Source organism: Haliotis rubra, unplaced genomic scaffold, assembly GCF_003918875.1.
Source record: "Haliotis rubra isolate DU_JTF1 unplaced genomic scaffold, ASM391887v1 Scf397, whole genome shotgun sequence".
Classification (NCBI taxonomy): Eukaryota; Metazoa; Mollusca; class Gastropoda; order Lepetellida; family Haliotidae; genus Haliotis; species Haliotis rubra.
In genome coordinates, this window is record NW_025767076.1 from 267383 (window position 1) to 295309 (window position 27927).

General features: G+C 40.6%; 1 protein-coding gene across 1 annotated transcript; it reads left to right on the top strand.

Moving 5' to 3' along the window:
• Nucleotides 1-1199: 1199 nt before the first annotated feature.
• Nucleotides 1200-27927, top strand: LOC124286948 (ubiquitin-associated and SH3 domain-containing protein B-like). Its single transcript, XM_046723405.1, is given in 18 exon segments — nt 1200-1348; nt 6607-6660; nt 18471-18633; nt 18702-18791; nt 18885-19064; nt 19536-19625; nt 19691-19804; nt 20177-20369; nt 21024-21193; nt 21738-21946; nt 24031-24160; nt 24823-24903; nt 24906; nt 24909-24986; nt 25632-25751; nt 25873-25965; nt 26596-26838; nt 27392-27927. Coding segments are annotated over 18 exon segments (2358 nt in total). The 5' UTR covers nt 1200-1238; the 3' UTR covers nt 27631-27927.

The following is a 27927-nucleotide window of genomic DNA, read 5'->3' on the forward strand; positions in this document are numbered from 1 at the left end:
CATGTTGTAAACATGGTGCATCTTCTTTTGTAACCTTGATGTTGCTGGGGGGAATACTTGTCCCAAAATACGTAATAAATGTGTAATAAAATTAATATGGGGCCAAAATATGTACAGCAGGTGGAGGATGGTTATTAATAAACCTTATGACAATGATCCATTATCCACACACAAATTGTCACAAATACACCTGAAGATTGATAATTTGGCAATTACTAAAATCTGCTTAAGTGTGACATTCATACATCACGCAGGTGAATTATTTAACATAAAGTAATACACAAAAAGAATCCGGTAACCCAAACATACTGAATATTGGCTTAAAACTCACATTCACAGCCCCGTCAAAACAATCACTGGGACAGAATTTGCATTTCCAATGTCTTTATTCTATGGGCTTCAATAATTACGGCAATGTTGTAAAACGCGTTTAGTATGTGCAACTCATATTTCAAGCTCACCTATGTGCATGCGCTGATTGGAATAAATAAGCGACAGATACGTTATTATAAAATGTTCCTTACACGTTTTTGTTGATAAACTGTTTTGAAAATGGCTCCCTCTGTTGTTCCAACCAATCACAGTCTTGTCAGCATTCGTAACTACTCGCCTCTTTCCGTGACCTACAAGAATACATCCGGCTTGCCGGAATGACACGAGTAGTTACGAATGTCTTCATTCGTGACCCACTCGTGTTATTCCGGGACAAGCCGAATACCGAAGGTTACGGAAAGGGGCGAGTGGTGACGAATGGAATGTCTTGTCAGGGACCATTCGTAACTACTCGGGTCATTCCGGCAAGCCGGATGTCTTCTTGGTCACGGAAAGAGGCGAGTAGTTACGAATGGGGTTTGGCTCGAAACCGGTATCGGAAACATCCGGTACTGCAGAATTATCGTTCTTGCTCAAAGCTCATAGCAGCGACAAATAGGCCACGCTCTTATTCACTAATGAAATGTGTGAGTTGCACGCGCTAAGATAGAGCTTGTATGTTGACTTGTATGTAATATTTCTAAAACAACTACTATCAGAAGTAGAATTTTAATTGCACATATATGACATATAATCAAGTTTTGGTGTCTAGACTTAGTTACTTGAGGTTATTTATGTTGAGTGATATAATTTGTTGGTTATTTTCCGATAGTTGAATATAACTATTAGTATCATATTAAACGTTGATATGTAAATTGTGAGTAAGTTGTAAGCGTGTTACAATCAATGTGTTTTTGTATGTCAAAATGGCTTCTGCTCTTCCTCCCCGTATTTTGAGAAATGACCACCAAAAAACCCAGAAAGATCGACCGTCTCTGGATACCTTGCAACAAATGGGTTTTACAAAACAAAGGGCGTAAGTGATGTTTTCTATTTTCTATTGTTAGTGAGTGACAGTTCTTTGGCAATGTATTATCGAGATTTTAACATGAAACTTTAGTGACTCACAAAATCGTGACAAATGTCAAACTATATTGAGTGTTGTATCTTGGTTACTTCCGGGTTAATGAATGGGATACTTGCAAATGAGTGTGCACACTTTAGTCCAAAGCGCCGGGTGCAACGATTGTACTTTCTAACTTTTTGTCCCTTATCATGCTTATACTGACTGAGAATGGTCAATGGAACAGTGAGATAATGATGATTTTAGATTTTAGACAATTTCCCCACCAATAACAGGACATTTAGTAGGGCTGCAACAAAGCCACTATGAATTTTATACATATCACGAATATTGGGTAACGTATACAAATATTGGGTAACGAATACAATTACATGTCATCAGTTGATGTATTATTCATTGTATCAAGTGAAACAATAACAAAATAAATTCCTCTAAGATCTTTTGTACATGACAGTTTTTGTGGTGGAGTTAGCCTGGAGGTTAAAGCGTTTGCTCGTCACGCCAAAGACCCGGGTTCAATTCCCCACATGGGTACAGTGTGTGAAGCCTATTTCCGGTGGGTGGACAGACAAAAGCCCCACATGACCGAAGCCCCATAGACAAAAGACCCATATTGCTGGCATATTGCTAAAAGTGGCGTAAAACCAAACTCACTCACTCACATGACTGTTAAAATTACGATGACAGTGACCCAGGCATTTACCTTGATGTACAAAAGTAGGGGTCCAGGGTACCCCATCAATATATTTACAGGTTCTTCCTGGTAATCATGGTAATGTGATGGTCCTGTAAAGCGCAGAAACAGGACTCGAAAATTCCACTCGTCCTCTCGTATTGACAAGTACAATTTTTTAGGGCAAGTGAAAAACATAATTTGCTCGTCCTAGAGGACAAGTACGTTTTCAGACCCAACTATTTTTCAAAACAACAAGTTTAAGTTTTAACATCGTCATTCCCGATTAGCAGTATTTTCAAACCGCAAAGTTTTAAGTCTTCATGTGGTTTGATATCCATTTTTAGCAGATATCATGGAGCATGGTTTTGTAACCTAAATGCTTCGAATATCATGACTGGCTGCTATTAATAAACTGACCAATGAGAAAAATCATCACAACATGAATGTTACTGCTGTCGAATCAGAATAAGCTTTATAACAGGGAATTCCCTGCTTGTCATTACCGATCGTAGTCAACTTTTCTTTTGGGTGATGATTTGTTTTTATTATTATACATAGGTAATTTCCAGGTTAGATAAAATACTTGATATATTTTACCACGTACACTAAAATGAAAATTAGATTAAACAGACGAGGTGGAAATTTTGATTTAATCTTTTAGATGTTTTAATTTAATTCTGACATTTAGAAAACACACTTGCCAGGTGTCACTGATATTTTAAACAAGTTTATATAGTTCACTAATTCATGCTTTGTTGGGTTTACAACGTCATCTCCAGATCTTGCCATGATGAGTGGAGTAGCAGTCCTTGAAGTGTTTCCATTAGTTTTAGTACTGACTTTTAAAGTAAACCATGTAAACAGTTTGTTCCAGTCCAGACTAAAAGTAACATTTTTCTTCTTCTTTGAAGTTCAGCTATCTTAAATGGTGAACGAATTAAATTTTGTCAAAGATTTTGTACAGAAGACAAAGTAGGTAATGTTTATTCTAGTTTTATTCCAAGCAAAATTTTGAAATAAAATAATTTAAATTTACATTCATTGTGATGCATAATCTATAGGGCAAGTACAATTTTAGAAGGACGAGTGGAAAGTTCATATTACTCGCCCTGCAGGGCGAGTGCAGATTTTTGAATTTTTCAAGCCGTGAGAAATGGTGTATTGGAGTGTACAGTCAGATAATTACTTTAGAAGCTGGAATCAGATGATGTGGACAGTGGTCAGGACTGATGGGTGAAATAACAGACAAGGATAACCATCTTGAAGCGCTGTACATAGCTACGTTCTCGGCAATTGTATGTGTATCTCCACACACAGTATTTTGGGTTTTAATTGATCCTGATCATGTATAATATATGTCTGTGTTCAGGGAGAAGGCCCATCTGTAGATTGCACCGCATATATGTGTCCTGATAATGTATATATGTCTGTGTTCAGGGAGAAGGCCCATCTGTAGGTTGCACAACATGTATGTGTCCTGATCATGTATATATGTCTGTGTTCAGGGAGAAGGCCCATCTGTAGGTTGCACAACATGTATGTGTCCTGATCATGTATATGTGTGTCTGTGTTCAGGGAGAAGGCCCATCTGTAGATTGCACAGCATATATTTGTCCTGATCATGTATATATGTCTGTGTTCAGGGAGAAGGCCCATCTGTAGATTGCACAGCATATATTTGTCCTGATCATGTATATATGTGTCTGTGTTCAGGGAGAAGGCCCATCTGTAGGTTGCACAACATGTATGTGTCCTGATAATGTATATATGTCTGTGTTCAGGGAGAAGGCCCATCTGTAGGTTTCACAACATGTATGTGTCCTGATAATGTATATATGTCTGTGTTCAGGGAGAAGGCCCATCTGTAGGTTGCACAACATGTATGTGTCCTGATAATGTATATATGTCTGTGTTCAGGGAGAAGGCCCATCTGTAGGTTGCACAACATGTATGTGTCCTGATCATGTATATGTGTGTCTGTGTTCAGGGAGAAGGCCCATCTGTAGATTGCACAGCATATATTTGTCCTGATCATGTATATATGTCTGTGTTCAGGGAGAAGGCCCATCTGTAGATTGCACAGCATATATTTGTCCTGATCATGTATATATATGTCTGTGTTCAGGGAGAAGCCACTTGTGTATGTTGTACAGCATATATACTAGGCACATAAAGAAACTGTGCATACAAAAATTTAAAATCTAAATTTATCAAACCTGTGTAGACACATAAGGATTCAAACTCAGAGATTAGTGACATGTATCCAACATGCATGCACGTGCCACGTTCCGTGACATCAGTGGATACGTCCTTGAGCGTGCAATACGTTGTTGCACGTGCATTCCGGGAAAGAGAAACATAGCAAATAAATGCCACACAATACTGTCACTTTGGAAAGCTCAACCCCTGCCTTGCGATCATTCAAGAAATTAAACGGCTATTGAAACACATAGCATGCCAAGGCACACGTCTGCACAATGTCATGAGGCCATTGGGATGGTCTGTGGGGGAATGTCTCAACGACAAGTGGCTGCACATTTCCACTGCCACCGGAACACCATTTCTGCACTGGTGAGACGCTACCAGAACACAAATGACGCCATCAATTGGCCACATTCTGGACGTCCACGTGTAACAACGCCAAGACAGGACATATGGATAAGGGTGACCCATCTTCGCCACAGGTTTCAGACTGCAGTTTACGTCATCACGGGATCAGACCACGACGTCCCGCCATGCGGCCTATCCTGACACAACGTCATCGACAAGCTTGCCGAATGTGGTGCCGAAATCATGTCCGCAGACCCTTGTTTTGGTGGAGAATGTTGTTTTTACAGATAAGTCCAGGTTTAACATTTCCCATAGTGATGGACGTCAACATGCCTATAGACGCGTGGGAGAACATTATGCACAGGCCTGTGTCTTTGAGAGGAATCTCTTTGGTGGTGGTTCCGTGATGATTTGGGGTGGAATAACAGCACACCAAAGAACTCCTTTGGTGATTGTTCAGGGCAACTTAATTGGTGTGGGCTACAGGGATCAGATTCTTCGACCTGTGGCAATTCCTTTTCTGCAACGTCATGACCCTGGGTTAACATTCCAACAGGACAATGCCTGCCCTCATACGGCAAGGGTTGCTATGGATTTCTTGCAACACCACAACGTTGACTTACTGCCTTGGCCTGCAAATTCACGGATCTCTCCCGATAGAGCATGTTTGGGACGAGATGGATCGACGTCTACGCCGTCTTCCTCATCCGCCAGATAACGTCCTTGACCTTGCAGCAGAACTTGAGAGAATCTGGCTTGACATCCCACAAGCCTTCCTTGCACGTTTGATAGGCTCTATCGTCGTCGATGCACTACTGTTCTCAATGCCCATGGTGGACATACCCGTTATTGAGCTTGTGACATGGTCGTTTGACCCCTGTCCCGCTTGTGGACTCGTGACGTCATTGTGATTGACTTTTCAATTGAAATTCTCCCCACTTGTTATGGTCTCATGATCCCTCCATTAAAGTTTATATGTACCTTTGACATTGTTATCGTACTTATCAACTGGGATAATATTTTGACAATGCACAGTTTCTTTATGTGGCTAGTATATTTGTCCTGATCATGTATATATGTCTGTGTTCAGGGAGAAGCCCCTTGTGTATGTTATACAGCATATATGTGTCCTGATCATGTATATATGTCTGTGTTCAGGGAGAGCCCCTTGTGTATGTTATACAGCACATATGTGTCCTGATCATGTATATATGTCTGTGTTCAGGGAGAAGCCCCTTGTGTATGTTGTACAGCATGTATGTGTCCTGATCATGTATATGTGTTTGTGTTCAGGGAGAAGCCCCTTGTGTATGTTGTATAGCATGTATGTGTCCTGATCATGTATATATGTCTATGTTCAGGGAGAAGCCCCTTGTGTATGTTGTACAGCATGTATGTGTCCTGATCATGTATATATGTCTGTGTTCAGGGAGAAGCCCTTTGTGTATGTTGTACAGCATGTATGTGTCCTGATCCTGTATATATGTCTGTGTTCAGGGAGAAGCCCCTTGTGTATGTTATACAGCATATATTTGTCCTGATCATGTATATATGTGTCTATGTTCAGGGAGAAGCCTTTGTGTATGTTGTACAGCATGTATGTGTCCTGATCATGTATATGTGTTTGTGTTCAGGGAGAAGCCCCTTGTGTATGTTGTACAGCATGTATGTGTCCTGATCATGTATATGTGTTTGTGTTCAGGGAGAAGCCCCTTGTGTATGTTGTACAGCATGTATGTGTCCTGATCATGTATATATGTCTATGTTCAGGGAGAAGCCCTTTGTGTATGTTGTAGTAGTACAGCATGTATGTGTCCTGATCCTGTATATATGTCTGTGTTCAGGGAGAAGCCCCTTGTGTATGTTGTACAGCATGTATGTGTCCTGATCATGTATATATGTGTCTGTGTTCAGGGAGAAGGCCCTTGTGTATGTTATACAGCATATATTTGTCCTGATCATGTATATATGTGTCTATGTTCAGGGAGAAGGCCCTTGCAGCAACAGGTGACCGAGGAGTGCAGTTGGCGTCAGACTGGTGAGTTCATTGCAAGGAAGTTGTAACAGGAGTTTCCTGGCTGGTATCTGAAGGTTACTGAAATAGATGTGTGTTATCCTTTGCATGTTTTTCCTGTAATCATGGTAATACAGGACTCACACATAACATGCACCGGTACAAGGTCCCGAGTTTCTGAACTGAATCCTGTAGCTACTGCAATCACATGATAAAGGCTAAACCAGTTCTGACAGGTTTAACAAGTTTCTGAACATTAATTAAACTATGTCACTGGGAAAGAAAGAAAAAGGTTGTGTGAGTTAGCTGCTTGAAAACAACTACAAACAGTACAGTGAGACATGGTAATGGCAAACTCCAAGAGACTTTGACAGTTCAGAAATACTTTTAGTGATCAGAATTGACCTAGTGATAGTTAGAGTTTTGATAGTTGGTATGTTATAGTTTTATCCATGTTCTTTTTAAGTGTATTTGACTGGTGTAAACTGTTTCCCACATAGTTTTTACACTTTATCAAGAAGACATTGGGATTCTGGGCAAGACTGTAGATCTCAGGCAACTCAAGTTTTTGTTAGAGTGAGTTAATAGACTGAGTGGTCAGGCTGGGGACTTGGCTGATGACATGTCATGGTGGCACAATGACACGCATTGACCTTTCAGATATTCATCACTGGCATGTTGGGTTCAAATTTGATTATTTATTGGTTGGTGTCTTATATTTTGGATCTTGTGTGGCATTTAAGCAAACAAATAAACAAACAAACAAACAAGCTCGTTATCAACATGGCCATCATGCTCACTGAGTCAGTGCATACTGTGTAATATTTTATCCACATTCTCTCAGTCAGTAACCTGACTTATGTGTTGTTTAATGCATCAGGGCTAACTTCCGTGACAAGAGTTTCATGTCAGTGTTAGTGATGTTCCGATAAATTGAAATATCGAAGATTGGTCGAAGTGACCAAACGACCAAGCAATCGATCACATTTTCTCATAATCGATTTTGGGACTACTGTTTTAGTGTTTGAAAAACTTAATGATGGAACATATCTTAGAAGTTGTCAGGATCTGAAAACGTGTATAATTCTTAGAAAACTGACTTCACTTACTGAAAAGTCATGACTGAATATTTCTTGAAGACTACAGGAAGTTTATGTTCATGATATATTAGTCATCACTATAAAGTAGCAAGTTGCATCAAGTTACATTGGATGTGGAATTTGCAAATGCAGTCCGCACAGTTTCTAAATAAAACAACAAAACAACAGAGAACCACAGGTTTTCACTTTATACTTATCTGCAATTAACAACCTAAACAAGAAAATCTGAAAAATGACGCTAACGGTAACCAATTGTTTTCAATGATTGCTCATTGGTAATGAAGCAATCATCCATTGTGAGATTTCCACTAATTCCCAGCACTAGTTAGTGTGGTGCGTGAAGGAGGGTTAGCAGGTCTGTGTTCGGTTTGTCACACCAATGGTCAGAGTGGATCCCTCTTAGTATGCAAAGCCAAAAGAGTTTTCCCATAGAGATATTACTTTACATGCTCAATGTTGGCAAACTTTGTAGAAATTTCCTTCAAGAACTTGTACTAATACATTACTATGATTGTTATGTGAAGTAGGGGGTTATACAAGCTTTCAAAAGGAGTGAGTGAGTAAATATGGTTGTATCCGGCTTTTAGCAATATTCCAGCAATATCACGACGGGGACACCAGAAATGGGCTTCACACATTGTACCCATGTGGGGAACTGAACCCGGGTCTTCAGCGTGACGAGCAAACGTTTTGACCCCTAGGCTACCCCACCGCCCATGTTCGAAAGGAACTGTTAACCCCCTGAATGCCAGCGGGATATACATGTCCTACCCCTTCAACCCTTACTTTGGAGTCGAATAAAATTCAAAATATATCAAGCGCACAAATACACATCACAGTTTTGCATTCTGGGTGAAATTTCCTGTTTCTTGATACCAACCACAATAATCTTAGAGTTAGACAAAGTAAAGTGCTGAAAGTGACCTCTGAAAATTAGGTTCACTGTAAACGTCACCATTTATGACACACTACGAAATCACCATGCACAGCGTTTTCTGGTGTATGTTTTGAAATGTAAAAATCAGATGATTAATAGAAGGATTTTAAGTTCAAATATAGCATATTCATGATCACTGATATCTGTTTTTCATCAAATCACCAATGGTAATTCTGAAACAACGCTGATGAACCTAGAATCAGTTTTAATGTTTTGGAAAATACACTAACACGAACGCAAAGTGAACTTTCCGCCATATTGGATAGTGTTTACAAAATCCCGTTTCACGAAGGCCCGGTATTGAGACGCCTATTACATCACATATATTTCACATTCAGCTGCGACACATACATTACTGAATTCCACATGCATTTTAGAATCAAATAACAAATGGTCTCGGTCACCAACATCAAGTGTCTGGATGAAATCAAACAAAACATATTGGGTTTGAAAACGAACACTGTGCTCGCAAGACAGAGCTTGTTTGAAACGTAAACATGGAACAATTCAGTTTTACATTGCATAGCAATTTTTCAAAATTTCAGACATTCATCCGTCTATTTGTTGCATGCATTTGCGCAATACTTTTAGAATATGAATAGAAAGAGTATCATTGTAAAAAATAGGAAATTAAACATAGATACAATACAGTAAATTGAGATATTCATATGATATTGTCAAAGTTTCTGTGCAGCATGACTTACGGAATATCATGCAGAACGATGGTAATTATGAACAATTCTGGCTTCTTCTCTTACCTACAATGAAAACAATAGAAACAGATGGCAATAAGACTAAACAGTCACCATATCCCTCCGATTACACTGTCAGTGTTATAATGTATATTTTGTGTATCGTTCAGATATTTTTTCTTGAAACTAAGTTCATGATGTGCATTTAGCTGTGTTCAGTATCATCAGTGTATGAAATAAATGTCCGAGAGCCCATAACCTGGCAGGGCGGTGGGGTAGCCTAGTGGTTAAAGCGTTCGCTCGTCACGCCGAAGACCCGGGTTCGAATCCCCACTTGGGCACAATGTGTGAAGCCCATTTCTGGTGTCCCCCGCTGTGATATTGCTGGAATATTACTAAAAGCGGCGTAAAACCATACTCACTCACTCACTCATAACCTGGCAACTTTTGGAAGTTTGTGTATAAATAGACAAATTATTACATTCAGGCTGGCTATTTTTCAAACTTATTTCATACACTGGTATCATAGACTAATGCTTAGTCTCTGAATATATATAATTTTGATGGTAACAAACAAGCCCATTTAAAGGAGCCCTAGGGAGACCAGAGATCCTGAACCTGAGGAAATCTAGACTTGCTTTATTTAGGGCTTTAGCACTGCAGAGAGGGATTGGCAGTAGGGAAAATAATGTGGTTCAGGGACTGTGAGACAGACTAACTGGTATGATATCATACGTGGAGTTAGGCCATAGGTTTGAAAGTTTTTGTTTGTTTGAATAATATTTACATAAGAAATTGACAAGTTTTGTGTAGTACACCATATTTTATACCTTTACTCAGGTGAGAAGATGAAACATTGGCATTACTGTAACATGTACTTTAGTTCCTGTGCTGTGCAGCAGTATTCAGTATCGGGATCAATATCGGGATCAATATCGGGATCAATATTGCAGTTTTATGTGAACAGGTTAATGAACAGGGACTTTATCTAACCTTGACAATATTAATGAAAATGACATATATTTTTTATGAAATGTTATATGCACACATTTCTAAAGCAATTATCTTGTTCATTGAATTTGTTTGTGTCGTTTTATAGACAAAACAATGATGTATATTGATTGGCCAGGTGCGAGTTTGTTAGAAACGTTGTATGATTCACTATTATTCTTTTCGATAATATAATCAATTAAAAAACACTGTGATGACAGGATATCATAATGTTACTATATTTCTACAAAAATTGTTTAAAAATGTATAAACTATGTCATGTCTTAATTGAGACCAATCTACATCCATATTCTAATAGTTCCATACAAAAAGGGCTATCTTTTTGCATCTTTCATTGAGTTTTTTTTTTTTTCTTGCTTTTTTGACAAAACAGTGATGTATGATGATTGGTCAGGTGTGAGTTTGTTCATTTTACGATTCTCTGTCATAGTTTTTGATAGACCACCTCCGTAGTGAAGTGGTTACTGGTAAGAGCATCCGCCCGGAAAGCGGAAGGTCGCAGGTTCGGTCCCAGGCCGCGTCATACCAAAAGACATTAAAATATGGTACTTGTTGGTCCCTGTCTGGCGCTAAGCATTAATGGGTACAACAAGGACTGGTCGGCTCTGAGTCAGTATAATATGTCTGAGTGGGGTATTCATGCTTCACTGCGGCATGGTATCTCAGTGGGCTAGCACTATAAGACCAGCTGAAGTTTGGGCTAGTACAAGCAGCAACACATACACATGCATGCACATCGTCATATGAGCAAAATAATCTTAAGTACGACGTTAAACCTCAATTCACCTCACCCCACCTCGTTTTTGAAAGTACAATCAATTCATTCTCGAAAAAATATATTGTGATGGCAGGATATCACACTGTAACTATAGTTCCAAGAAATTTGTAAAACAAATATAAATCAAATATAAATGTCATGTCTTACTTTGGACAAGCCTTACATCATTATTCTGATAGTTCCATACAAAAAGTGCTATCTTTTTGCATCTTTCATTGTATACTTATAAAGACAAATCATTAACAAAGAAAAGCCTGTGTGTGATTTGAAGTATTCTTTTGTATTTGCGGAAACTGATGTCAAACAGGTGTGAGTATTGTTCACATTAGGATACACAGTCAAACCATCTAATTGTTTGTCTACTTAGGACATTATTCAATTTTTTATTTAATAGCTTTAAACTCTGACAGAGAAACTGAGACCTTTTATACAATTAATGGAAATAAGGTGAGATATATACTAATCAACATACCAGTGTCGTCTTTCGCCACATGAACATGAACATATGGCTAGTACTCTGTTAATTATGGTGCATAATTAGTCAAAATACATCTACACAAGCTGGAGAATATGTGAATCTAAGAACTAATTTACATGTGGGATAGGGCCAATGCCCATCCAGATCGCTAAACAAGCAGGCAGAGCAATTCATGGAAATGCTGTATGCTTTTGGACTGAAACAACATGTGAGTGGACTATAGTCCGTCAACTGAACTTTTGGCACCCTGTTTTTCACAATTTACCTTTTAACCAAAAAATGCCTTCAAAATATTTTTAGGCATACGCTCTTTATGACCTATCTAAGGTTTAAATTTCATAATTTTATGTCAATTATCAAAGCTTCTTCTTAAGAAGCCATCTTATAAAAATATGAAAAATAGAAGTAGTTATACAAGGGAGTAAAATGATACGATGGAACAGCAAACAACATGGTGTGACACGCGTGCATCTTGTTTACATTGTTACACCTGCAAGCAAATCGAAAGGGACTGTATAATCATCACAAATCCATTCTAAACAAGTTGATTTATTGAAGTCTTTAAATACTGGTTGCTCAATCTCTTGTAACAGATTGAGCAACAGCTTGCATACGGTATGCTTTGATACATTGATGTCATCATGCGCGGATCCAGAGGGGGGGTGCGGGGGTGCGCACCCCCCGAAGAGTGTTCCAAATGTACTACATGTTTTATGCCCAGGGTTCCGAGGATTGGGGTGCACCCCCCCAAACGAAAATCCTGTATCTGCCCCTGTGTCATGGTCTTCTTTTGAACAAAATTGTCTTCAGTTTGCTTAACGATATGGACTCACTGGATCGATTTAACCGATGCATGACGTCCCTCACAACCCTTCTATCGAATTCATCGAGCTATCTTTTCTTTGCATGTTTTGAGACGGTCCCCGATTTAACTATCATGTCATCGTCAGTCTCTGAAATAGTGTCATGGGAGATAACTCTTTGCTATGTTCTATTGCAGATCTTGGTGGCATTAACTGTCTTTAGGAGAAACACTCAATTGAAAAAAGAGGTTTTTTATTTCGCTTTGCCTTGCGCTTGAAAAAGTTGTAAACTCTTTTGATGATTTACCGGTCATCTTTGTACAACATCGTTTTTACCACAACCGTGTGTTGACGATCTTTGACATCACTTGAGCGTGCTAATGTAAATACCCGTGCATGTACATATCACGCTGACACACATTTTACAATGTTGTTGGCTTTTCCATCACGTGCGTTAACCCCTCGTAAAACTCTCTACAGTTTTACAATTATTATATGACAGGTTTAAAGGCAAAATCTTTAATAATCGTTTTAGAATTACTAAAATCGATATCTTGTTAGGTCACAGTATACAATTACCATATGAACAGAGTAGAGTTTTAAAATATTCAGGAATTTTATGTAAATTGTGAAAAACAGGGTGCCAAAAGTTAAGTTGACGGACTATAGTGTTGGTCCGATTAATTGAAATAATCGAAGATTGGTCACAGTGACTAAACGACCAAGCAATCGATCATGTTTTCTCATAATCTAACACAAACAATTCTGGAACACTTGTTTTCATTAACAGTATTTTTCACTAGTTTGGTTTTGTCTGTTACATTTCATAAGCACTACAAGCTCGTTCTAAGTCATGATTGAATTTATCTTAAAGACTCTAAGAAATTTATGTTCCTCCATACTAGTCATCCTTTAACTTTAAAGATGTGAAATTTTGCCATAAAACCCCCCAAAGAACTACATGTTTTTTTCCTTATTTTTTTGTGCATTAACACATTTCATAAATGACGCTAACCAATTATTTTCGATGATTGATCGGTTGTAATGAACCAATCATCAATTATGAGATTTTAACCAACACTAGAGTGGACCGACTCATGCTGTTGGTCACACCTTAGATCTGATAATCACTAAGGAAAGATGATCTGATACGTTCAGTGTGGACAGAAGATAACAAGATATCCGATCACCATTCTCTATTTGTTACTTTGAAGTGTGAGAGACCAAACAGTGTCTACGAAGATATTAGATACAGGAAACTAAAACAAGTTGATATTGCCCAGTTTGATGGTGAAGTTGCTGACTCTAATGTCAGTGGAAAAATAGCATGTTGTCAATCTGTAAATGCTATGGTTGATGAGTTTGATTCCATCATTACTTCACTGTTAGACAATCAAGCTCCTCTAATCAAGAAGCGAGTTATTATGAGAACTAACAGTAACACAAAGTAGATGTCTCCAGAAATCCAGGCTGCTAAGCATGAAAAGCGCAAGGCAGAGATGAGATGGAGGAACGAGATGGACACTTGAGATCAGTCGTCAAATCTACAAACAGAAAAGAAATAAACTCACAGATCTTATCAGAGAGGCCAAAAAAAATGATTAAGAAATCTAATCTTGATCGCAACAAACTGCAGAGTTACCGGCCGGTATCAAATCTGACATTTTTATCCAAGATCTTAGAGAAAGCAGTTAAAACAAGACTCCTGGATCACCTTCAGTATCGGGGCCTGCTCGATATGTATCAGTCGGCTTACAGAAGTGGATTCAGTACAGAGACAGCTCTCAATAAAGTATTAAATGGTTTGAGGACCAGTGTGGATGACGGAAAAGTTGCACTTTTGCTCCTGTTAGATTTATCAGCGGCATTTGATACTGTTGACCACACCTTGCTAATAGATCGACTTCATACTGAATATGGTTTAGACGGTGTTGTTTTGGACTGGTTCCGCCTTTACCTGAGAGACAGATTCCAGAGAGTTAGCATTAATGCTACATCATCTGACAACACTCTTTTGACTTGCGATGGACCCCAAGGTTCCGTACTGGGCCCAGTATTATTTACGCTTTACACAAGCCTGTCTCTCAAGTCATTAGTAACTGTGCCATCAATAATCATTTTTATGCTGATGACACGCAACTGTACAATAGTTTTGCTTTTGATGACCAGTCACAGAGGTCAGGACTAAGTGCGATGGAAGACTGTACATCCAAAGTTAGCGCCTGGATAAACGCCAACATGCTGAAGTTAAACAGCGATAAGACAGAGGCTTTGCTCATAGGACCCGACAAAAGGCTGCAAAAGATCAAAGCAACTCATATCACAGTCGACAGTGAAGAAATCAACTTTTCGACAGATGCTAGAAACTTGGGTGTGAAGCTAGACTCATCAGTCAACATGGACAATCACATCAATGACCTCGTCAAAAAATGCTACTTTCACCTCCGAAACATAGGTAACATACGCCACCTTCTCACAGAAGAAACAGCTGCAGCACTTGCACGTTCAATGATCCTGGTCAGGATTGACTATTGTAATAGTCTGCTTGTAGGGGCCCCAGCGCAACAAATCCGAAGGCTGCAAACCATCCAGAACTCAGCGGCTGTCACACTGTCAAAAGTCCTGTCACATCACTCCAGTACTCAGGTATCTCCACTGGCTGCCAGTCAAAGAACGGATACATCATAAATCCTCACCCTCACATATCAGTGTATCAATGATACAGCTCCTGGTTATCTGTGTGATCTAGTAGAAGTCTATGTCCCTACAAGAACTCTCCGTTCCAGTGATCAAATGCTACTAAAGGTCCCCAACATCAGGCTCAAGACATTTGGCGGAAGATCATTCGCATATAATGCTGCTGTTGAATGGAACGCTCTCCCATTTTATCTGAAATCAACTCCAACTCTAGCTTGTTTCAAGAAACATCTTAACACCTACCTGTTCAACAGAAATGGACTGTAAGCACACGTGATATCTACGAACTCTGTTAGCACTTTGAGCACACTTTGATGTGGAGTTTAGCGCAATATAATAATCCATATTATTATTATTATTAGATCAACACTAAAATAACTGACAATAAACACAATCCAAAAGAACTTTTCAAAATTGCAAACAAGTTACTAAAGCCTCGTTGTCACATATCCTTTCCTTCCGCTGCTGAGTGTGAAGTAAGGGCAGGCAACTTCCCTTCCTTTTTTCTGGATAAAGTCCAAACCCTTCGGGAATCTCTCTCTTTATCACCCTCAGATTTCACGGCACTGGTTCATGACCAACAGTTCACTGGCACCGAGCTTTGTCGTTTCCGTCCCATTACAGTGTCTGAGTGTTCAAACATCATCAGGAAATCACCTACAAAGTTCTGTGCTCTTGACACCTTGCCGACATCACTGTTTAAATCCTGCTGTGATTCCCTGGCCCCAGCTGTTACCTATATTCTGAACTCCTGCTTATGCGACGGTGTTGTGCCTGACAAGTTCAAGTTGGTTCTGGTAACTCCGCTTTTAAAGAAGCCTCCTCTAGATAGCACTGTAATGAAGAATTACAGACCTATTTCTAATCTCCCTTTCCTATGTAAAGTCCTCGAAAACATCATTGCATCCAGGCTTCAACAACATCTTAAAGACAATGAACTGCTGGAAGTATTTCAGTCTGCTTACAAACAGAAACACTGCACTCAGACCGCCCTTCTGTGTGTGCAAGACGACATTGCCAAAAGCCTAGACAACCAAGAATTGTTACTGCTGGTGTTATTGGACATGTCCGCTGCTTTTGATACCGTGGACCACAATGTCCTTCTTCGGAGAATGGAGCACACACTAGGCATTACGGGTACCACTCTTGAGTGGTTCCGATCATACCTAGGAAATCGTCATCTGCAGGTGCAAGTCGATGGCCATCGATCACCTGTGTCCAAGATGCAATTCGGTGTCCCGCAAGGCTCAGTTCTGGGACACATGTTGTTTACTGTGTACACACTTCCCCTCGGTAACGTCATCAGAAGCCATTCTATTCCTTTCAAAACTTAAGCAGATGACAGCCAAGTGTACATCAGTGCAAAAGCATCCCAATTAAGTGATCGGAAAATCCAGCTAGAGACCTGTATCGCAGAGGTGCGCTCCTGGGTTAAGTCCAATTTTCTGAAAATGAATAACGGAAAAAACGAATTCATGATTATTGGCTCACAGCAACAACAACTGAAAGTCCCACCCCTCAGCATCACCATTTGCGACAGCTCTGTCAGTCCCAGCTCAGCTATGCGGAATCTCGTGTGATGTGGTGATGTTTGATCCATTCTTATCTCTTCAACCCCACGTGAGATCCCTCTGTCGTTCTATCTCTTTCTGTCTATACAATATCAGCAACATCAAAGAAATATCTGACCGTGGATTGTCTGAAAACTCTTGTTCAAGCTAGTATCACATCCCGCCTTGATTACTGTAACTTGCTGCTTTATGGAACATCAAGCTCAAACAACAACTACAGCATCTACAGAGCAGCCCTGCTCGTCTCATCACGGGTTCCAGGAAGCACTGTGAAATCACACCAATCCTGCGGGAGCTACATTGGCTTCCTGTACAGCAACGAGTCACCTATAAGCTGCTTTCTCTTACATATTCAGTCCTGAATAATCCCACTGCTCATGAGTATCTAAGATGCCTATTTTCGTACAAAACTTCAAACAGAACTCTTCGATCCAGCAGTGCTTTGAATGATCTTGCCATCCCAAGAACCACCACTAAAATGGGGGAAAGGTGTTTTACAGTTGCAGCCCCAGCCTTGTGGAATGAACTTCCAGCTGAACTGAAAAGTGCAAAATCAAGGGATTCATTAAAAAAAAACCTTAAAACACACCTATTCACATGATTCAGAAAATATATTAGCTTTGAATCCTCGACTCCCCCATATTCAGCTTCTTTTACTGTCTTTTTAAGCATCACTGGGTTTTTTTCTAATCATTGTGTAATTTTTCTGTAAAGCGCCACTGAGCAGGAAATAACCTGGATATTAGGCGCTATACAAATAAATTGTCATTCATTCATTCTATTACATGTACATGCTTTCTAATGTTATATGATGTCATCATTTCTTATACATTGTGATATTACCAAAATGTATCCGGTCACATCTTTGGATTGAAATAGATTGGTTCACCATGAACAAAACATCATGAAAATATAGCACCCGTATCCAGTTACAATGACCTAGTGATAAGCATAGCAGAGTTATGCCCCCTTATCTTTATACATGTATGACCCCTCTGTCGTCATTTGACGTCATAGTGAAAAATCCATTTTCGACATTTATTGCAATTTGCAAGTCACTTATTAGATTGAGTGTATGTTGTTATACATAAGCACACATACCTATTTCATAAATGCTCATGCCGTTAAGATATTGAGCATCACTTTTCGTAAAGGTGCCAAATTAAAACAATTTGTTGCACAGTGCTTTTATCGGTGCACGATAAAAAGCAGAGAAATTTACTGTTTTTTAACGCATAACAGAATGATGGACAACATTTAGCAGTGTTTATTTTCAAACTGTCGAAGTATTTGCACATTAGTTTTCACCATCAGATAGAAAATTTCTCTGCATTTCTCTATAATTTTATAGTTGTAGGTTGATCCAGTGCCGCGAGAATGGAATTCTCGCACAACATTCCCTTTTCAGATCTTGAAAATGTGCGTCAGAAAAAAAGCATCAAAGTAAAATTGGCTATTGCCAATGTAAATGTTTAACATTTAAGAGTCCATATATAGTATCAAATCTCAAGGTTGCTCTCTTTTACTTTGAATGCTGTTACAATGACTGGGCTGCTTGTGTGTTTTTGCACCTAAAAGCAAGTAGAAAGTAGAAAAGACCCCTCTTTTATAAATAATAGCAGTCCTCATCTCATTTGCTGTACATGTTGCAGAGCATGATGTATTCATTTTGTATAAACTACAAATATATCTTCATGTTTTTTAGAAAGTTAAATTTCTGTCCCAAGAATAAACATGTCATCTTCAGATTTTGCACTGCTGATATAGGTTATTGTCTCATGTGAATGATGTCACGCTGGACCAGAATATTCCCCGGGAGTATGTCCTCTATCTGTGCCCAGTCGGTCTGCTACAGCATGAGCTCTCCAACTTCTGGGAGAAGTCACTGTCTACAACAGGATGGAATGGAGCACATGCCTACTTCCCCATATAACCCTCACCAACATGTTCAAGGTATGTTATTAGTTCCCCCATATAACCCTCACCAACATGTTCAAGGTATGTGATAACTTCCCCCATATAACCCTCACCAACATGTTCAAGGTATGTGATAACTTCCCGCATATAACCCTCACCAACATGTTCAAGGTATGTGATAATTCCCCATATAACCCTCACCAACATGTTCAAGGTATGTGATAAGTTCCCCAACATATAACCCCCATCACCAACATGTTCAAGGTATGTGATAAGTTCCCCCATATAACCCTCACCAACATGTTCAAGGTATGTGATAAGTTCCCCCATATAACCCTCACCAACATGTTCAAGGTATGTGATAAGTTCCCCCATATAACCCTCACCAACATGTTCAAGGTATGTGATAACTTCCCCCATATAACCCTCACCAACATGTTCAAGGTATGTGATAACTTCCCCATATAACCCTCACCAACATGTTCAAGGTATGTTATTAGTTCCCCATGTTCAAGGTATGTGATAAGTTCCCCATATAACCCTCACAACATGTTCAAGGTATGTTATTAGTTCCCCATATAACCCTCACCAACATGTTCAAGGTATGTGATAAGTTCCCCATATAACCCTCACCAACATGTTCAAGGTATGTGTGATAAGTTCCCCATATAACCCTCACCAACATGTTCAAGGTATGTGATAAGTTCCCCATATAACCCTCACCAACATGTTCAAGGTATGTGATAACTTCCCCATATAACCCTCACCAACATGTTCAAGGTATGTGATAACCCTTCCCCCATATAACCCTCACCAACATGTTCAAGGTATGTGATAACTTCCCCATATAACCCTCACCAACATGTTCAAGGTATGTGATAACTTCCCCATATAACCCTCACCAACATGTTCAAGGTATGTGATAAGTTCCCCCATATAACCCTCACCAACATGTTCAAGGTATGTGATAAGTTCCCCCATATAACCCTCACCAACATGTTCAAGGTATGTGATAAGTTCCCCCATATAACCCTCACCAACATGTTCAAGGTATGTGATAACTTCCCCATATAACCCTCACCAACATGTTCAAGGTATGTGATAAGTTCCCCCATATAACCCTCACCAACATGTTCAAGGTATGTGATAAGTTCCCCCATATAACCCTCACCAACATGTTCAAGGTATGTGATAAGTTCCCCCATATAACCCTCACCAACATGTTCAAGGTCTGTATGTTTAGAAGTCCTAGTGCAGTGTACAGGTGATGGTGACTGGCATGGTAACCTATGTTCGTTAAACAAGGAATTACATAGATCAGGGTCATTGCTCATAATTACAATTATAGTTGTGTCTGGTGGGTTTTCTGCATCTGCCACTTTCATAAAGCTAGATTGCTAAGTGTGGTGTTAAACAACAAGCAAAACAAACCTACAACAAACATGTACAGATGATTTAGTCTCAGAAGAATGAAGAGTACATGCTATTTTGCCTATCACATTTATTGCTTGGCTGTTTCTGTTCATGGTGTTTAATGCTGGTAATTGTTGTGTCAGGCTGAAGACAACCAGGTGTCCTATCTAACCAAATGTCTGTCGAAGCTGGAAGACAGGCTGAACAAAGCTCCAGGAAAACTCACCCTGGATTTCTTTGCCCAGAAGAGTTTTATCGGCCTGTTTGTTAGTGGGCCGTACTTCCAGTATCTACAGGACACTGTCACCCAGTTCTCCGAGGAAGTCAGAAAGGCTGGTAAGTGTTTGTTCTATGATGCATGCTACAGAGGTTCAGGATCAGAGTCTGCCCTCAATCCACACCTGTTATAAGATGGAGTGTGTTGCATGGTTCAGTAGTAGTCATCTCACCCTGGTGGTGTGGTTTGTCTGCTCCGAGGCCTGATACTTCATGGTTTGAAATGAACATACTACTAATATTAGTCAGGTGAGACTGATGCTATTCCTTTCAAATAATTAGATAAATGGCTTTCAATGTGTATTCTGTTCTTGTGGAAAAGTGTGCCATAAAATCTGAAATTTCCTCCCCAATTTCCTCATTTTCCATCTCAGCTGAAGACATTTCTGTTTCCATAGTCTTACAGTTGCTAAACAACACAGAGCATATTTATTTTGTGAATTGTTATGCTGTATAAATGCATTTTTATTATTATGAAACAAAACTACCCTGCTGCAATATCTCCATTATTATATGTCTTGTATTTGGCCAGTGAGATCAAGTTTTATCAAACATTAATTCTTGGGAATGCCAAACTGAACATGATGTAATGATACATAACCTTGTCAACAGCCAGCTTGGGAACTGAGGCATGTACACTGATTTACACACTGACTGAATGTGTAACATATGACATTATAAGCTTTATACATGATATTTCCATGGTGTGTGCAGGCATCATAGTTGGGGAGAACAAGAAGCAGTTGCACCTGTCTCTGTCGTACCAGTACCAGGACGAGAACCATGAAGTCCTGCTGAAGAAGGCCAAGGAGATGAACTTGTCAGCGTCGGTACGCTGGGATGTCCGCTTGTACTCTCGAGACCCTCGAGTTGGACAGAGCGAGGTGAGAAATTGTTTGTTTTACCGCTTGTAAACTGAGTGAGCCACAATCTCATTGGTTGAAATATGGGATTCCAAACCTTGAAATAATACCCTTTACACTAAGGTAATAATTTGAAAAACATATGCTGGTGACATTTCTTATTTAGAATTGTAAGGTTGAGGGAACTTACCCACTTCTATCAATAACAGAAGGATGTAGAAAACTGTGACAAAATTCTCCAAAGGTATTTAGAAGTTGATGTAGTAATACAAGACAAATCTTATTGATAACAACTTCTTGATTTATTTCTCACAACATTTCTGGGCTAGCTCAGAAACAAGAGAAATTAGTAAAGAAGTTGTTATCTATAAAACTGTGACAGTTATATACACGAAGAAACAAACATGTGAGTTTGGTTGGAAATGTAAACACATGGGAAAGGGAACAGCCCGCAAGAGTGAGTGCAGTCGGCTTCTATCCTCTGAAAACACTGAGTGTGTGAGTGCAGTCACTTTCCATACAATCATTAGCTTCTTAGGCTGACTTCAGTTTGTGTGTTGTGCAGGTCCGCAAGGTGTTGAAGGCATACACGACTCAGTTGACTGATGAACTGGAACTCATCGATCAGGACTTTGTGTTCATGGACCCAGAGGAAGTAAGTCGGAGCAAGGATGGATGGTACAAGGGCACTTCCTGGCTGACAGGGAACACAGGGATGTTCCCGGGGGTGTTCACGTCACGCACAGCTGAAACCTGGACATGGACTCTGCATCGGTGAGACATTTACAGCTCTCCTGTAGGCTGGATGAACTTATAGGACAACACATTGAAGCCACAGCTCATGGGTAGCTGGCATGGATGATCCTACCTAGGTAACTGGCATGGAAGATCCTACCTGGGTAGATGGCATTCCTACCTGGGTAGATGGCATGGATGATCCTACCTGGGTAGATGGCATGGATGATCCTACCTGGGTAGATGGCATGGATGAACTATGGGTATGATCCTACCTGAAGCCACATGGGTGATCCTACCTGGGTAGATGGCATGGATGATCCTACCTGGGTATATGGCATGGATGATCCTACCTGGGTAGATGGCATGGATGATCCTACCTGGGTAGCTGGGATGATCATGGATGATCCCTACCTGGGTATGGCATGGATGATCCTATGATCCTACCTGGGTAGCTGGCATGGATGATCCTACCTGGGTAGGATGATCCTACCTGGGTAGATGGCATGGATGGGTCCTACCTGGGTAGATGGCATGGATGATCCTACCTGGGTAGCTGGCATGGGGTAGCTGGATGATCCTACCTGGGTATGATGGATGATCCTACCTGGGTAGATGGCATGGATGATCCTACCTGGGTAGCATGGATGATCCTACCTGGGTAGATGTGATCCTACCTGGGTATGGCATGGATGATCCTACCTGGGTAGCTGGCATGGATGATCCTACCTGGATGATGGCATGGATGATCCTACCTGGGTAGATGGCATGGATGATCCTACCAGGATATGATCCTACCTGGGTATATGGCATGGATGATCCTACCTGGGTAGCTGACATGGATGATCCTACCTGGGTAGATGGCATGGATGATCCTACCTGGGTAGATGGCATGGATGATCCTACCAGGGTAGATGGCATGGATGATCCTACCTGGGTATATGGCATGGATGATCCTACCTGGGTAGCTGGCATGGATGATCCTACCTGGGTAGATGGCATAGATGATCCTACCTGGGTAGCTGGCATGGGTGATCCTACCTGGGTAGATGATCCTACCTGGGTAGCTGGGTGATACCTGGCATGGATGATCCTACCTGGGTAGCTGGCATGGATGATCCTACCTGGGTAGCTGGCATGGGTGATCCTACCTGGGTAGCTGGCATGGGTGATCCTACCTGGGTAGCTGACATGGATGATCCTACCTGGGTATATGGCATGGGTGATCCTACCTGGGTAGCTGGCATGGGTGATCCTACCTGGGTAGATGGCATGGATGATCCTACCTGGGTAGATGGCATGGATGATCCTACCTGGGTAGATGGCATGGGTGATCCTACCTGGGTAGATGGCATGGATGATCCTACCTGGGTAGCTGACATGGATGATCCTACCTGGGTAGATGGCATGGTTGATCCTACCTGGGTATATGACATGGGTGGTCCTACCAGGGTAGATGGCATGGATGATCCTACCTGGGTGGCTGGCATGGGTGATCCTACCTGGGTAGCTGGCATGGGTGATCCTACCTGGTAGCTGACATTGATGATCCTACCTGGGTATATAGCATGGGTGATCCCAGCTGTGATGTCATACTGAAACTGTCAGTTTTGTTTGATACACCTGTGCAGGCACCATCTGATGTGCATTAAGGCGTGTTGAGAAACATTGACATGTTTTATACTTATCAACATTTGATTCGTTTATTTTCATGAGTATTCATGATGCATTTATGCATCACAAATCACGTTTCCAAAGTATGTATGTATTCAAAGTTTGTTATCCTTTGTTTTGTTCACCTGAAGCAGTACAATTTAATTTCTGATAGAAAACAAATCTGTTGAGCTGTTCTGAATAATCAAGTCATTAACAAGTTGTTGGCTTCTAGTTTCATGGATGCGCTCAGAATATAATGTTCTGAGGTGGAGGGTTTCGAGAGAAAGTTGAGGGTATGAGAGCCTGTTTATTGTTTCATTATGGCAATTTCCCAGGGGAATAAAGGTGTGTTACAGAACCTGGGAACTACTTTTGTCTTTTGAAAAGGTCAGTGTGTTCAATGAGGATGAATGCTGTTTTCATGTCTGACCATTGTTTATGAAATACTTCCTGTTCATTGTTTCAAGGTCGTTGCCTTTGCGTGAACATCATCCAAAGAGTGGCCAGACAGCATCGGCAGTGACAGCCAACGGTTCAGCCGAGGAGGACTATGACAATCTCTGGCAGGAAGAAAACAATGATGACATGTATGCAAAGGTGGGTGATGCCTCTTCACATCTTCCATTTGTTAGTTGCTATGTCATTTAGAAATGAGAGATATGAAAAGATCAGTTACTGATATCGGGTTCCATGAATATTTTCACTTGCTTGGTGAAACACTCTAGGCTCCAGTTTCAGTGTCCCACATATTGGAATGCTGACGTTTTACATATCTTTGCCACAATGTGGCTAGTACAGTACTGAGGGTGGCCAGAACCCTTCACACTCACTCACTCACTCCACCAAGGCTCACTGCTCCTCAGTCTAGGGCTGGGAAAGGACACTTACGTACTCAGTAGTGTGGATCATTATTACCCACAGGGATACTTGGACCTGTGGTTAGTCCTGCTATATATTGGTTCATGACAATAACAATAACACTCCATGGTTACCATGGTTACACTAGACGTTGATAACGTCTAGATCTGTTTCTGACTCTGCATGCTTTCCTTCTGACTTGTATATGTCTAAGGCTCCTGTTAACTTCAGTGTAGACATGATCAAATTGGGTTTTTTTCAGGTTTTTAAGTCTGTTGCCATTACTCCAGGACATTTTATGCCTGGACTAAACTTGATCTGTTGCATGAAAGCCTTAATAATATGACATATGAAGACCAGAACTAACCTTGATATGATGACGCAGTGTTTAATGTATGTAGGTGATCAAGAACAAGAAGCAGAAGGATGTTGCAGCCCAGCACAAGAGTCCCCGGAAGCTGTTTATCATGCGCCATGGAAGAGATGTGACTTATCATGCGGCATGGAGAGAGATGTGACTTTGTGTTTGGCAGAGACTGGTGTGACAAGTGCTATGATGAAGTGGGTAAGGATATTGATGTGACTGTGTTTGGCAGAGACTGGTGTGACAAGTGCTGCGATGAAGTGGGTAAGGGTGAGACTGGCGTGACAAGTGCTATGATGATGTGATGTGACTGTGTTTGGCAGAGACTGGTGTGACAAGTGCTATGATGATGAAGTGGGTAAGGGTGTGACAAGTGCTATGATGTGACTGTGTTTGGCAGAGACTGGTGTGACAAGTGCTGCGATGAAGTGGGTAAGGCTGTTGATGTGACTGTGTTTGGCAGAGACTGGTGTGACAAGTGCTGCGATGAAGTGGGTAAGGGTGTTGATGTGACTGTGTTTGGCAGAGACTGGTGTGACAAGTGCTATGATGAAGTGGGTAAGGGTGTTTATGTGACTGTGTTTGGCAGAGACTGGTGTGACAAGTGCTGACGATGAAGTGGGTAAGGGTGTTGATGTGACTGTGTTTGGCAGAGACTGGTGTGACAAGTGCTGCAATGAAGTGGGTAATGGTGTTGATGTGAACTCTTGGCACTATATGATCACAACCAATTACATTCTTGTTCTTTGAAAAAGTGGATATGGTTCATCCGGCAATTGTCCAATATCATACTTGTTGTGTATCCTTCACAACATCTCTAAGACAGTGGTATGCTTCAATGTACAGGTAACTACAAACGAGTTAACCTCAACCTCCCTAGGACAATGATGACCCGAAACACCTACCTGGAGTACATCAAAGACTGCCCACTGACAGAGATTGGAAAGGTGCAAGCACACCTTACAGGTAAGTATTCCATTGTTCATGTAAGATATGTATGTGTAATCCAATTCAGGAATGGTGAATCATTTCACAGGATGTATAAAATGCCCTCTCACTGACCACCACTGGTATGTTGTTGATCCAGGGGATGCACTGAAGACAGCATCTGTACCTATCTCATATGTGTACTCCTCTCCCGCGCTCAGGTGTGTACAGACAGCCTCGGAAGTCGCTAAAGGTAAGTAGAGACCAGCAATATGTAAAATTTAGGTGATAAACATCATGTGCTGGCAATTTCTGGGTGTTATTGAGTATTTGAAGCACAGGAATTCATTTGGAACTGACGGCGTTAGCAACAATACAATTGTGTGCCATATTTTTATGTGTCAATACACAGTGAATAGTCTTGCAATTTCCGGAATCGAATTCCATTCGATCAAGGTTTTCAACCAATCAGATTAAAGAACATGGTGACATTTGGTTTACATTTAGACTCTATAATCTGTGTCAGGTTCTTGAAAAGGTAAAAGGTGGTTGGGTAGCCTAGTGGTTAAGGCATTCGCTCATCACGTCGAAGACCTGGTTTCGATTCCCCACATGGGTACATTGTGTGAAGCACATTTCTGGTGGCCCCCGCCATGATATTGCTGGAATATGGCTTAAAGCGGTGTAAAATTAAACTAACTCACACAAAAAAATAATACTGCTTTTACAAATTTGCACATGACATCCGTATATGTGTGAGTGAGCTTGCAAATACGTTTAAGAAAGAAAGCTGAAAATGAATGCCAATGTCTCCGTGTAACACATGTAAAATTGAAATTTGTGATACCACTTAGTCATGTTGTCACGTTACATATGCTTCCAGCTCTTGGCGTGACTGGTAAGATCTGCATTGAGCCAGTGTTGTTTGAGTGGCTCGGATGGTACAACCCTGTTATACCCAAGTGGATGAGTCCTGCAGACCTGGCCAAGAATGGTTTCAACATCGACACTTCACATGTACCATTCATGGACATTAAGAACTTGAACGTGGAGGAGAGTGTTGATGAGTTCTACACACGGAATGCTAACTTCGTCAAGTATATTCTCCGCAAACATGAACCTGAAGGTAAGGAAAACAAATGTCTTAGACACATGTTTCTGTTGTGGGTTCAAATCCCAGTTTTGAGGGATGCCTCTCTTCTCTTATCTGTTAATTGTTATCAATAACTCTTTGGAGAAAGAAATTTTGATAGAATTTGTGTTGTACCCAGTATTTGTGTAATCTTTTATTGGAGAATCTCACAGCCATGTTGTAAGAAGCCTAAATATTTCTTCTTTAAGTGGCGTTTTGAAGTTGGTTTGAAGAACAAGGGGAAAGTTCTATGGATATTTTCCTCATGTATATAAATGCTTTACCTACAGTTCTGTACATCACTTGTTTGATAATAGTGTTATCATCTACACTGAAACATTGCATATATTGTAATAAAGAAGTTGTACATTCATAGCACTATCCCCCTTGTTCAGCCTAAATATTGTAAATATATATAACTGGTGTGAGCATGTTGTTCTGTACAGGTTGGAATGTGCTGGTGGACGGACATGCAGGATCTATCCTCCTTGTTCAGCCTAAATATTGTAAATATATATAACTGATGTGAGCATGTTGTTCTGTACAGGTGGGAATGTGCTGGTGGTCGGACATGCAGGATCCCTGGACGTGTGTTCCAGACAGCTGTGTGGGAGGCCTGTCCGGAAAGCCTCCGAGTTCCACCAGCTGTTGTCAGGGGTGGCATATTGTGCAGTTGCTATGTGTGAAGAGAATCCAGTCAGCAAAGTGTGGGAGCTGAAAGAACCATCGGTTGTACCACTGTGTCATGGAACAAACAAACTGTACAGCTGGAAACTCATACAGTGATACACAGACATACAGTGATACATAAGTTCAGACATAGTGATACACTGATACATAGGTTCAGACATAGTGATACATTGATACATAGGTTCAGACATACAGTGATACACTGATACATAGGTACAGACATAGTGATACACTGATACATAGGTTCAGACATACAGTGATACGCTGATGCATAGGTTCAGACATAGTGATACATTGATACATAGGTTCAGACATACAGTGATACACTGATACATAGGTACAGACATAGTGATACACTGATACATAGGTTCAGACATACAGATACATACAGAC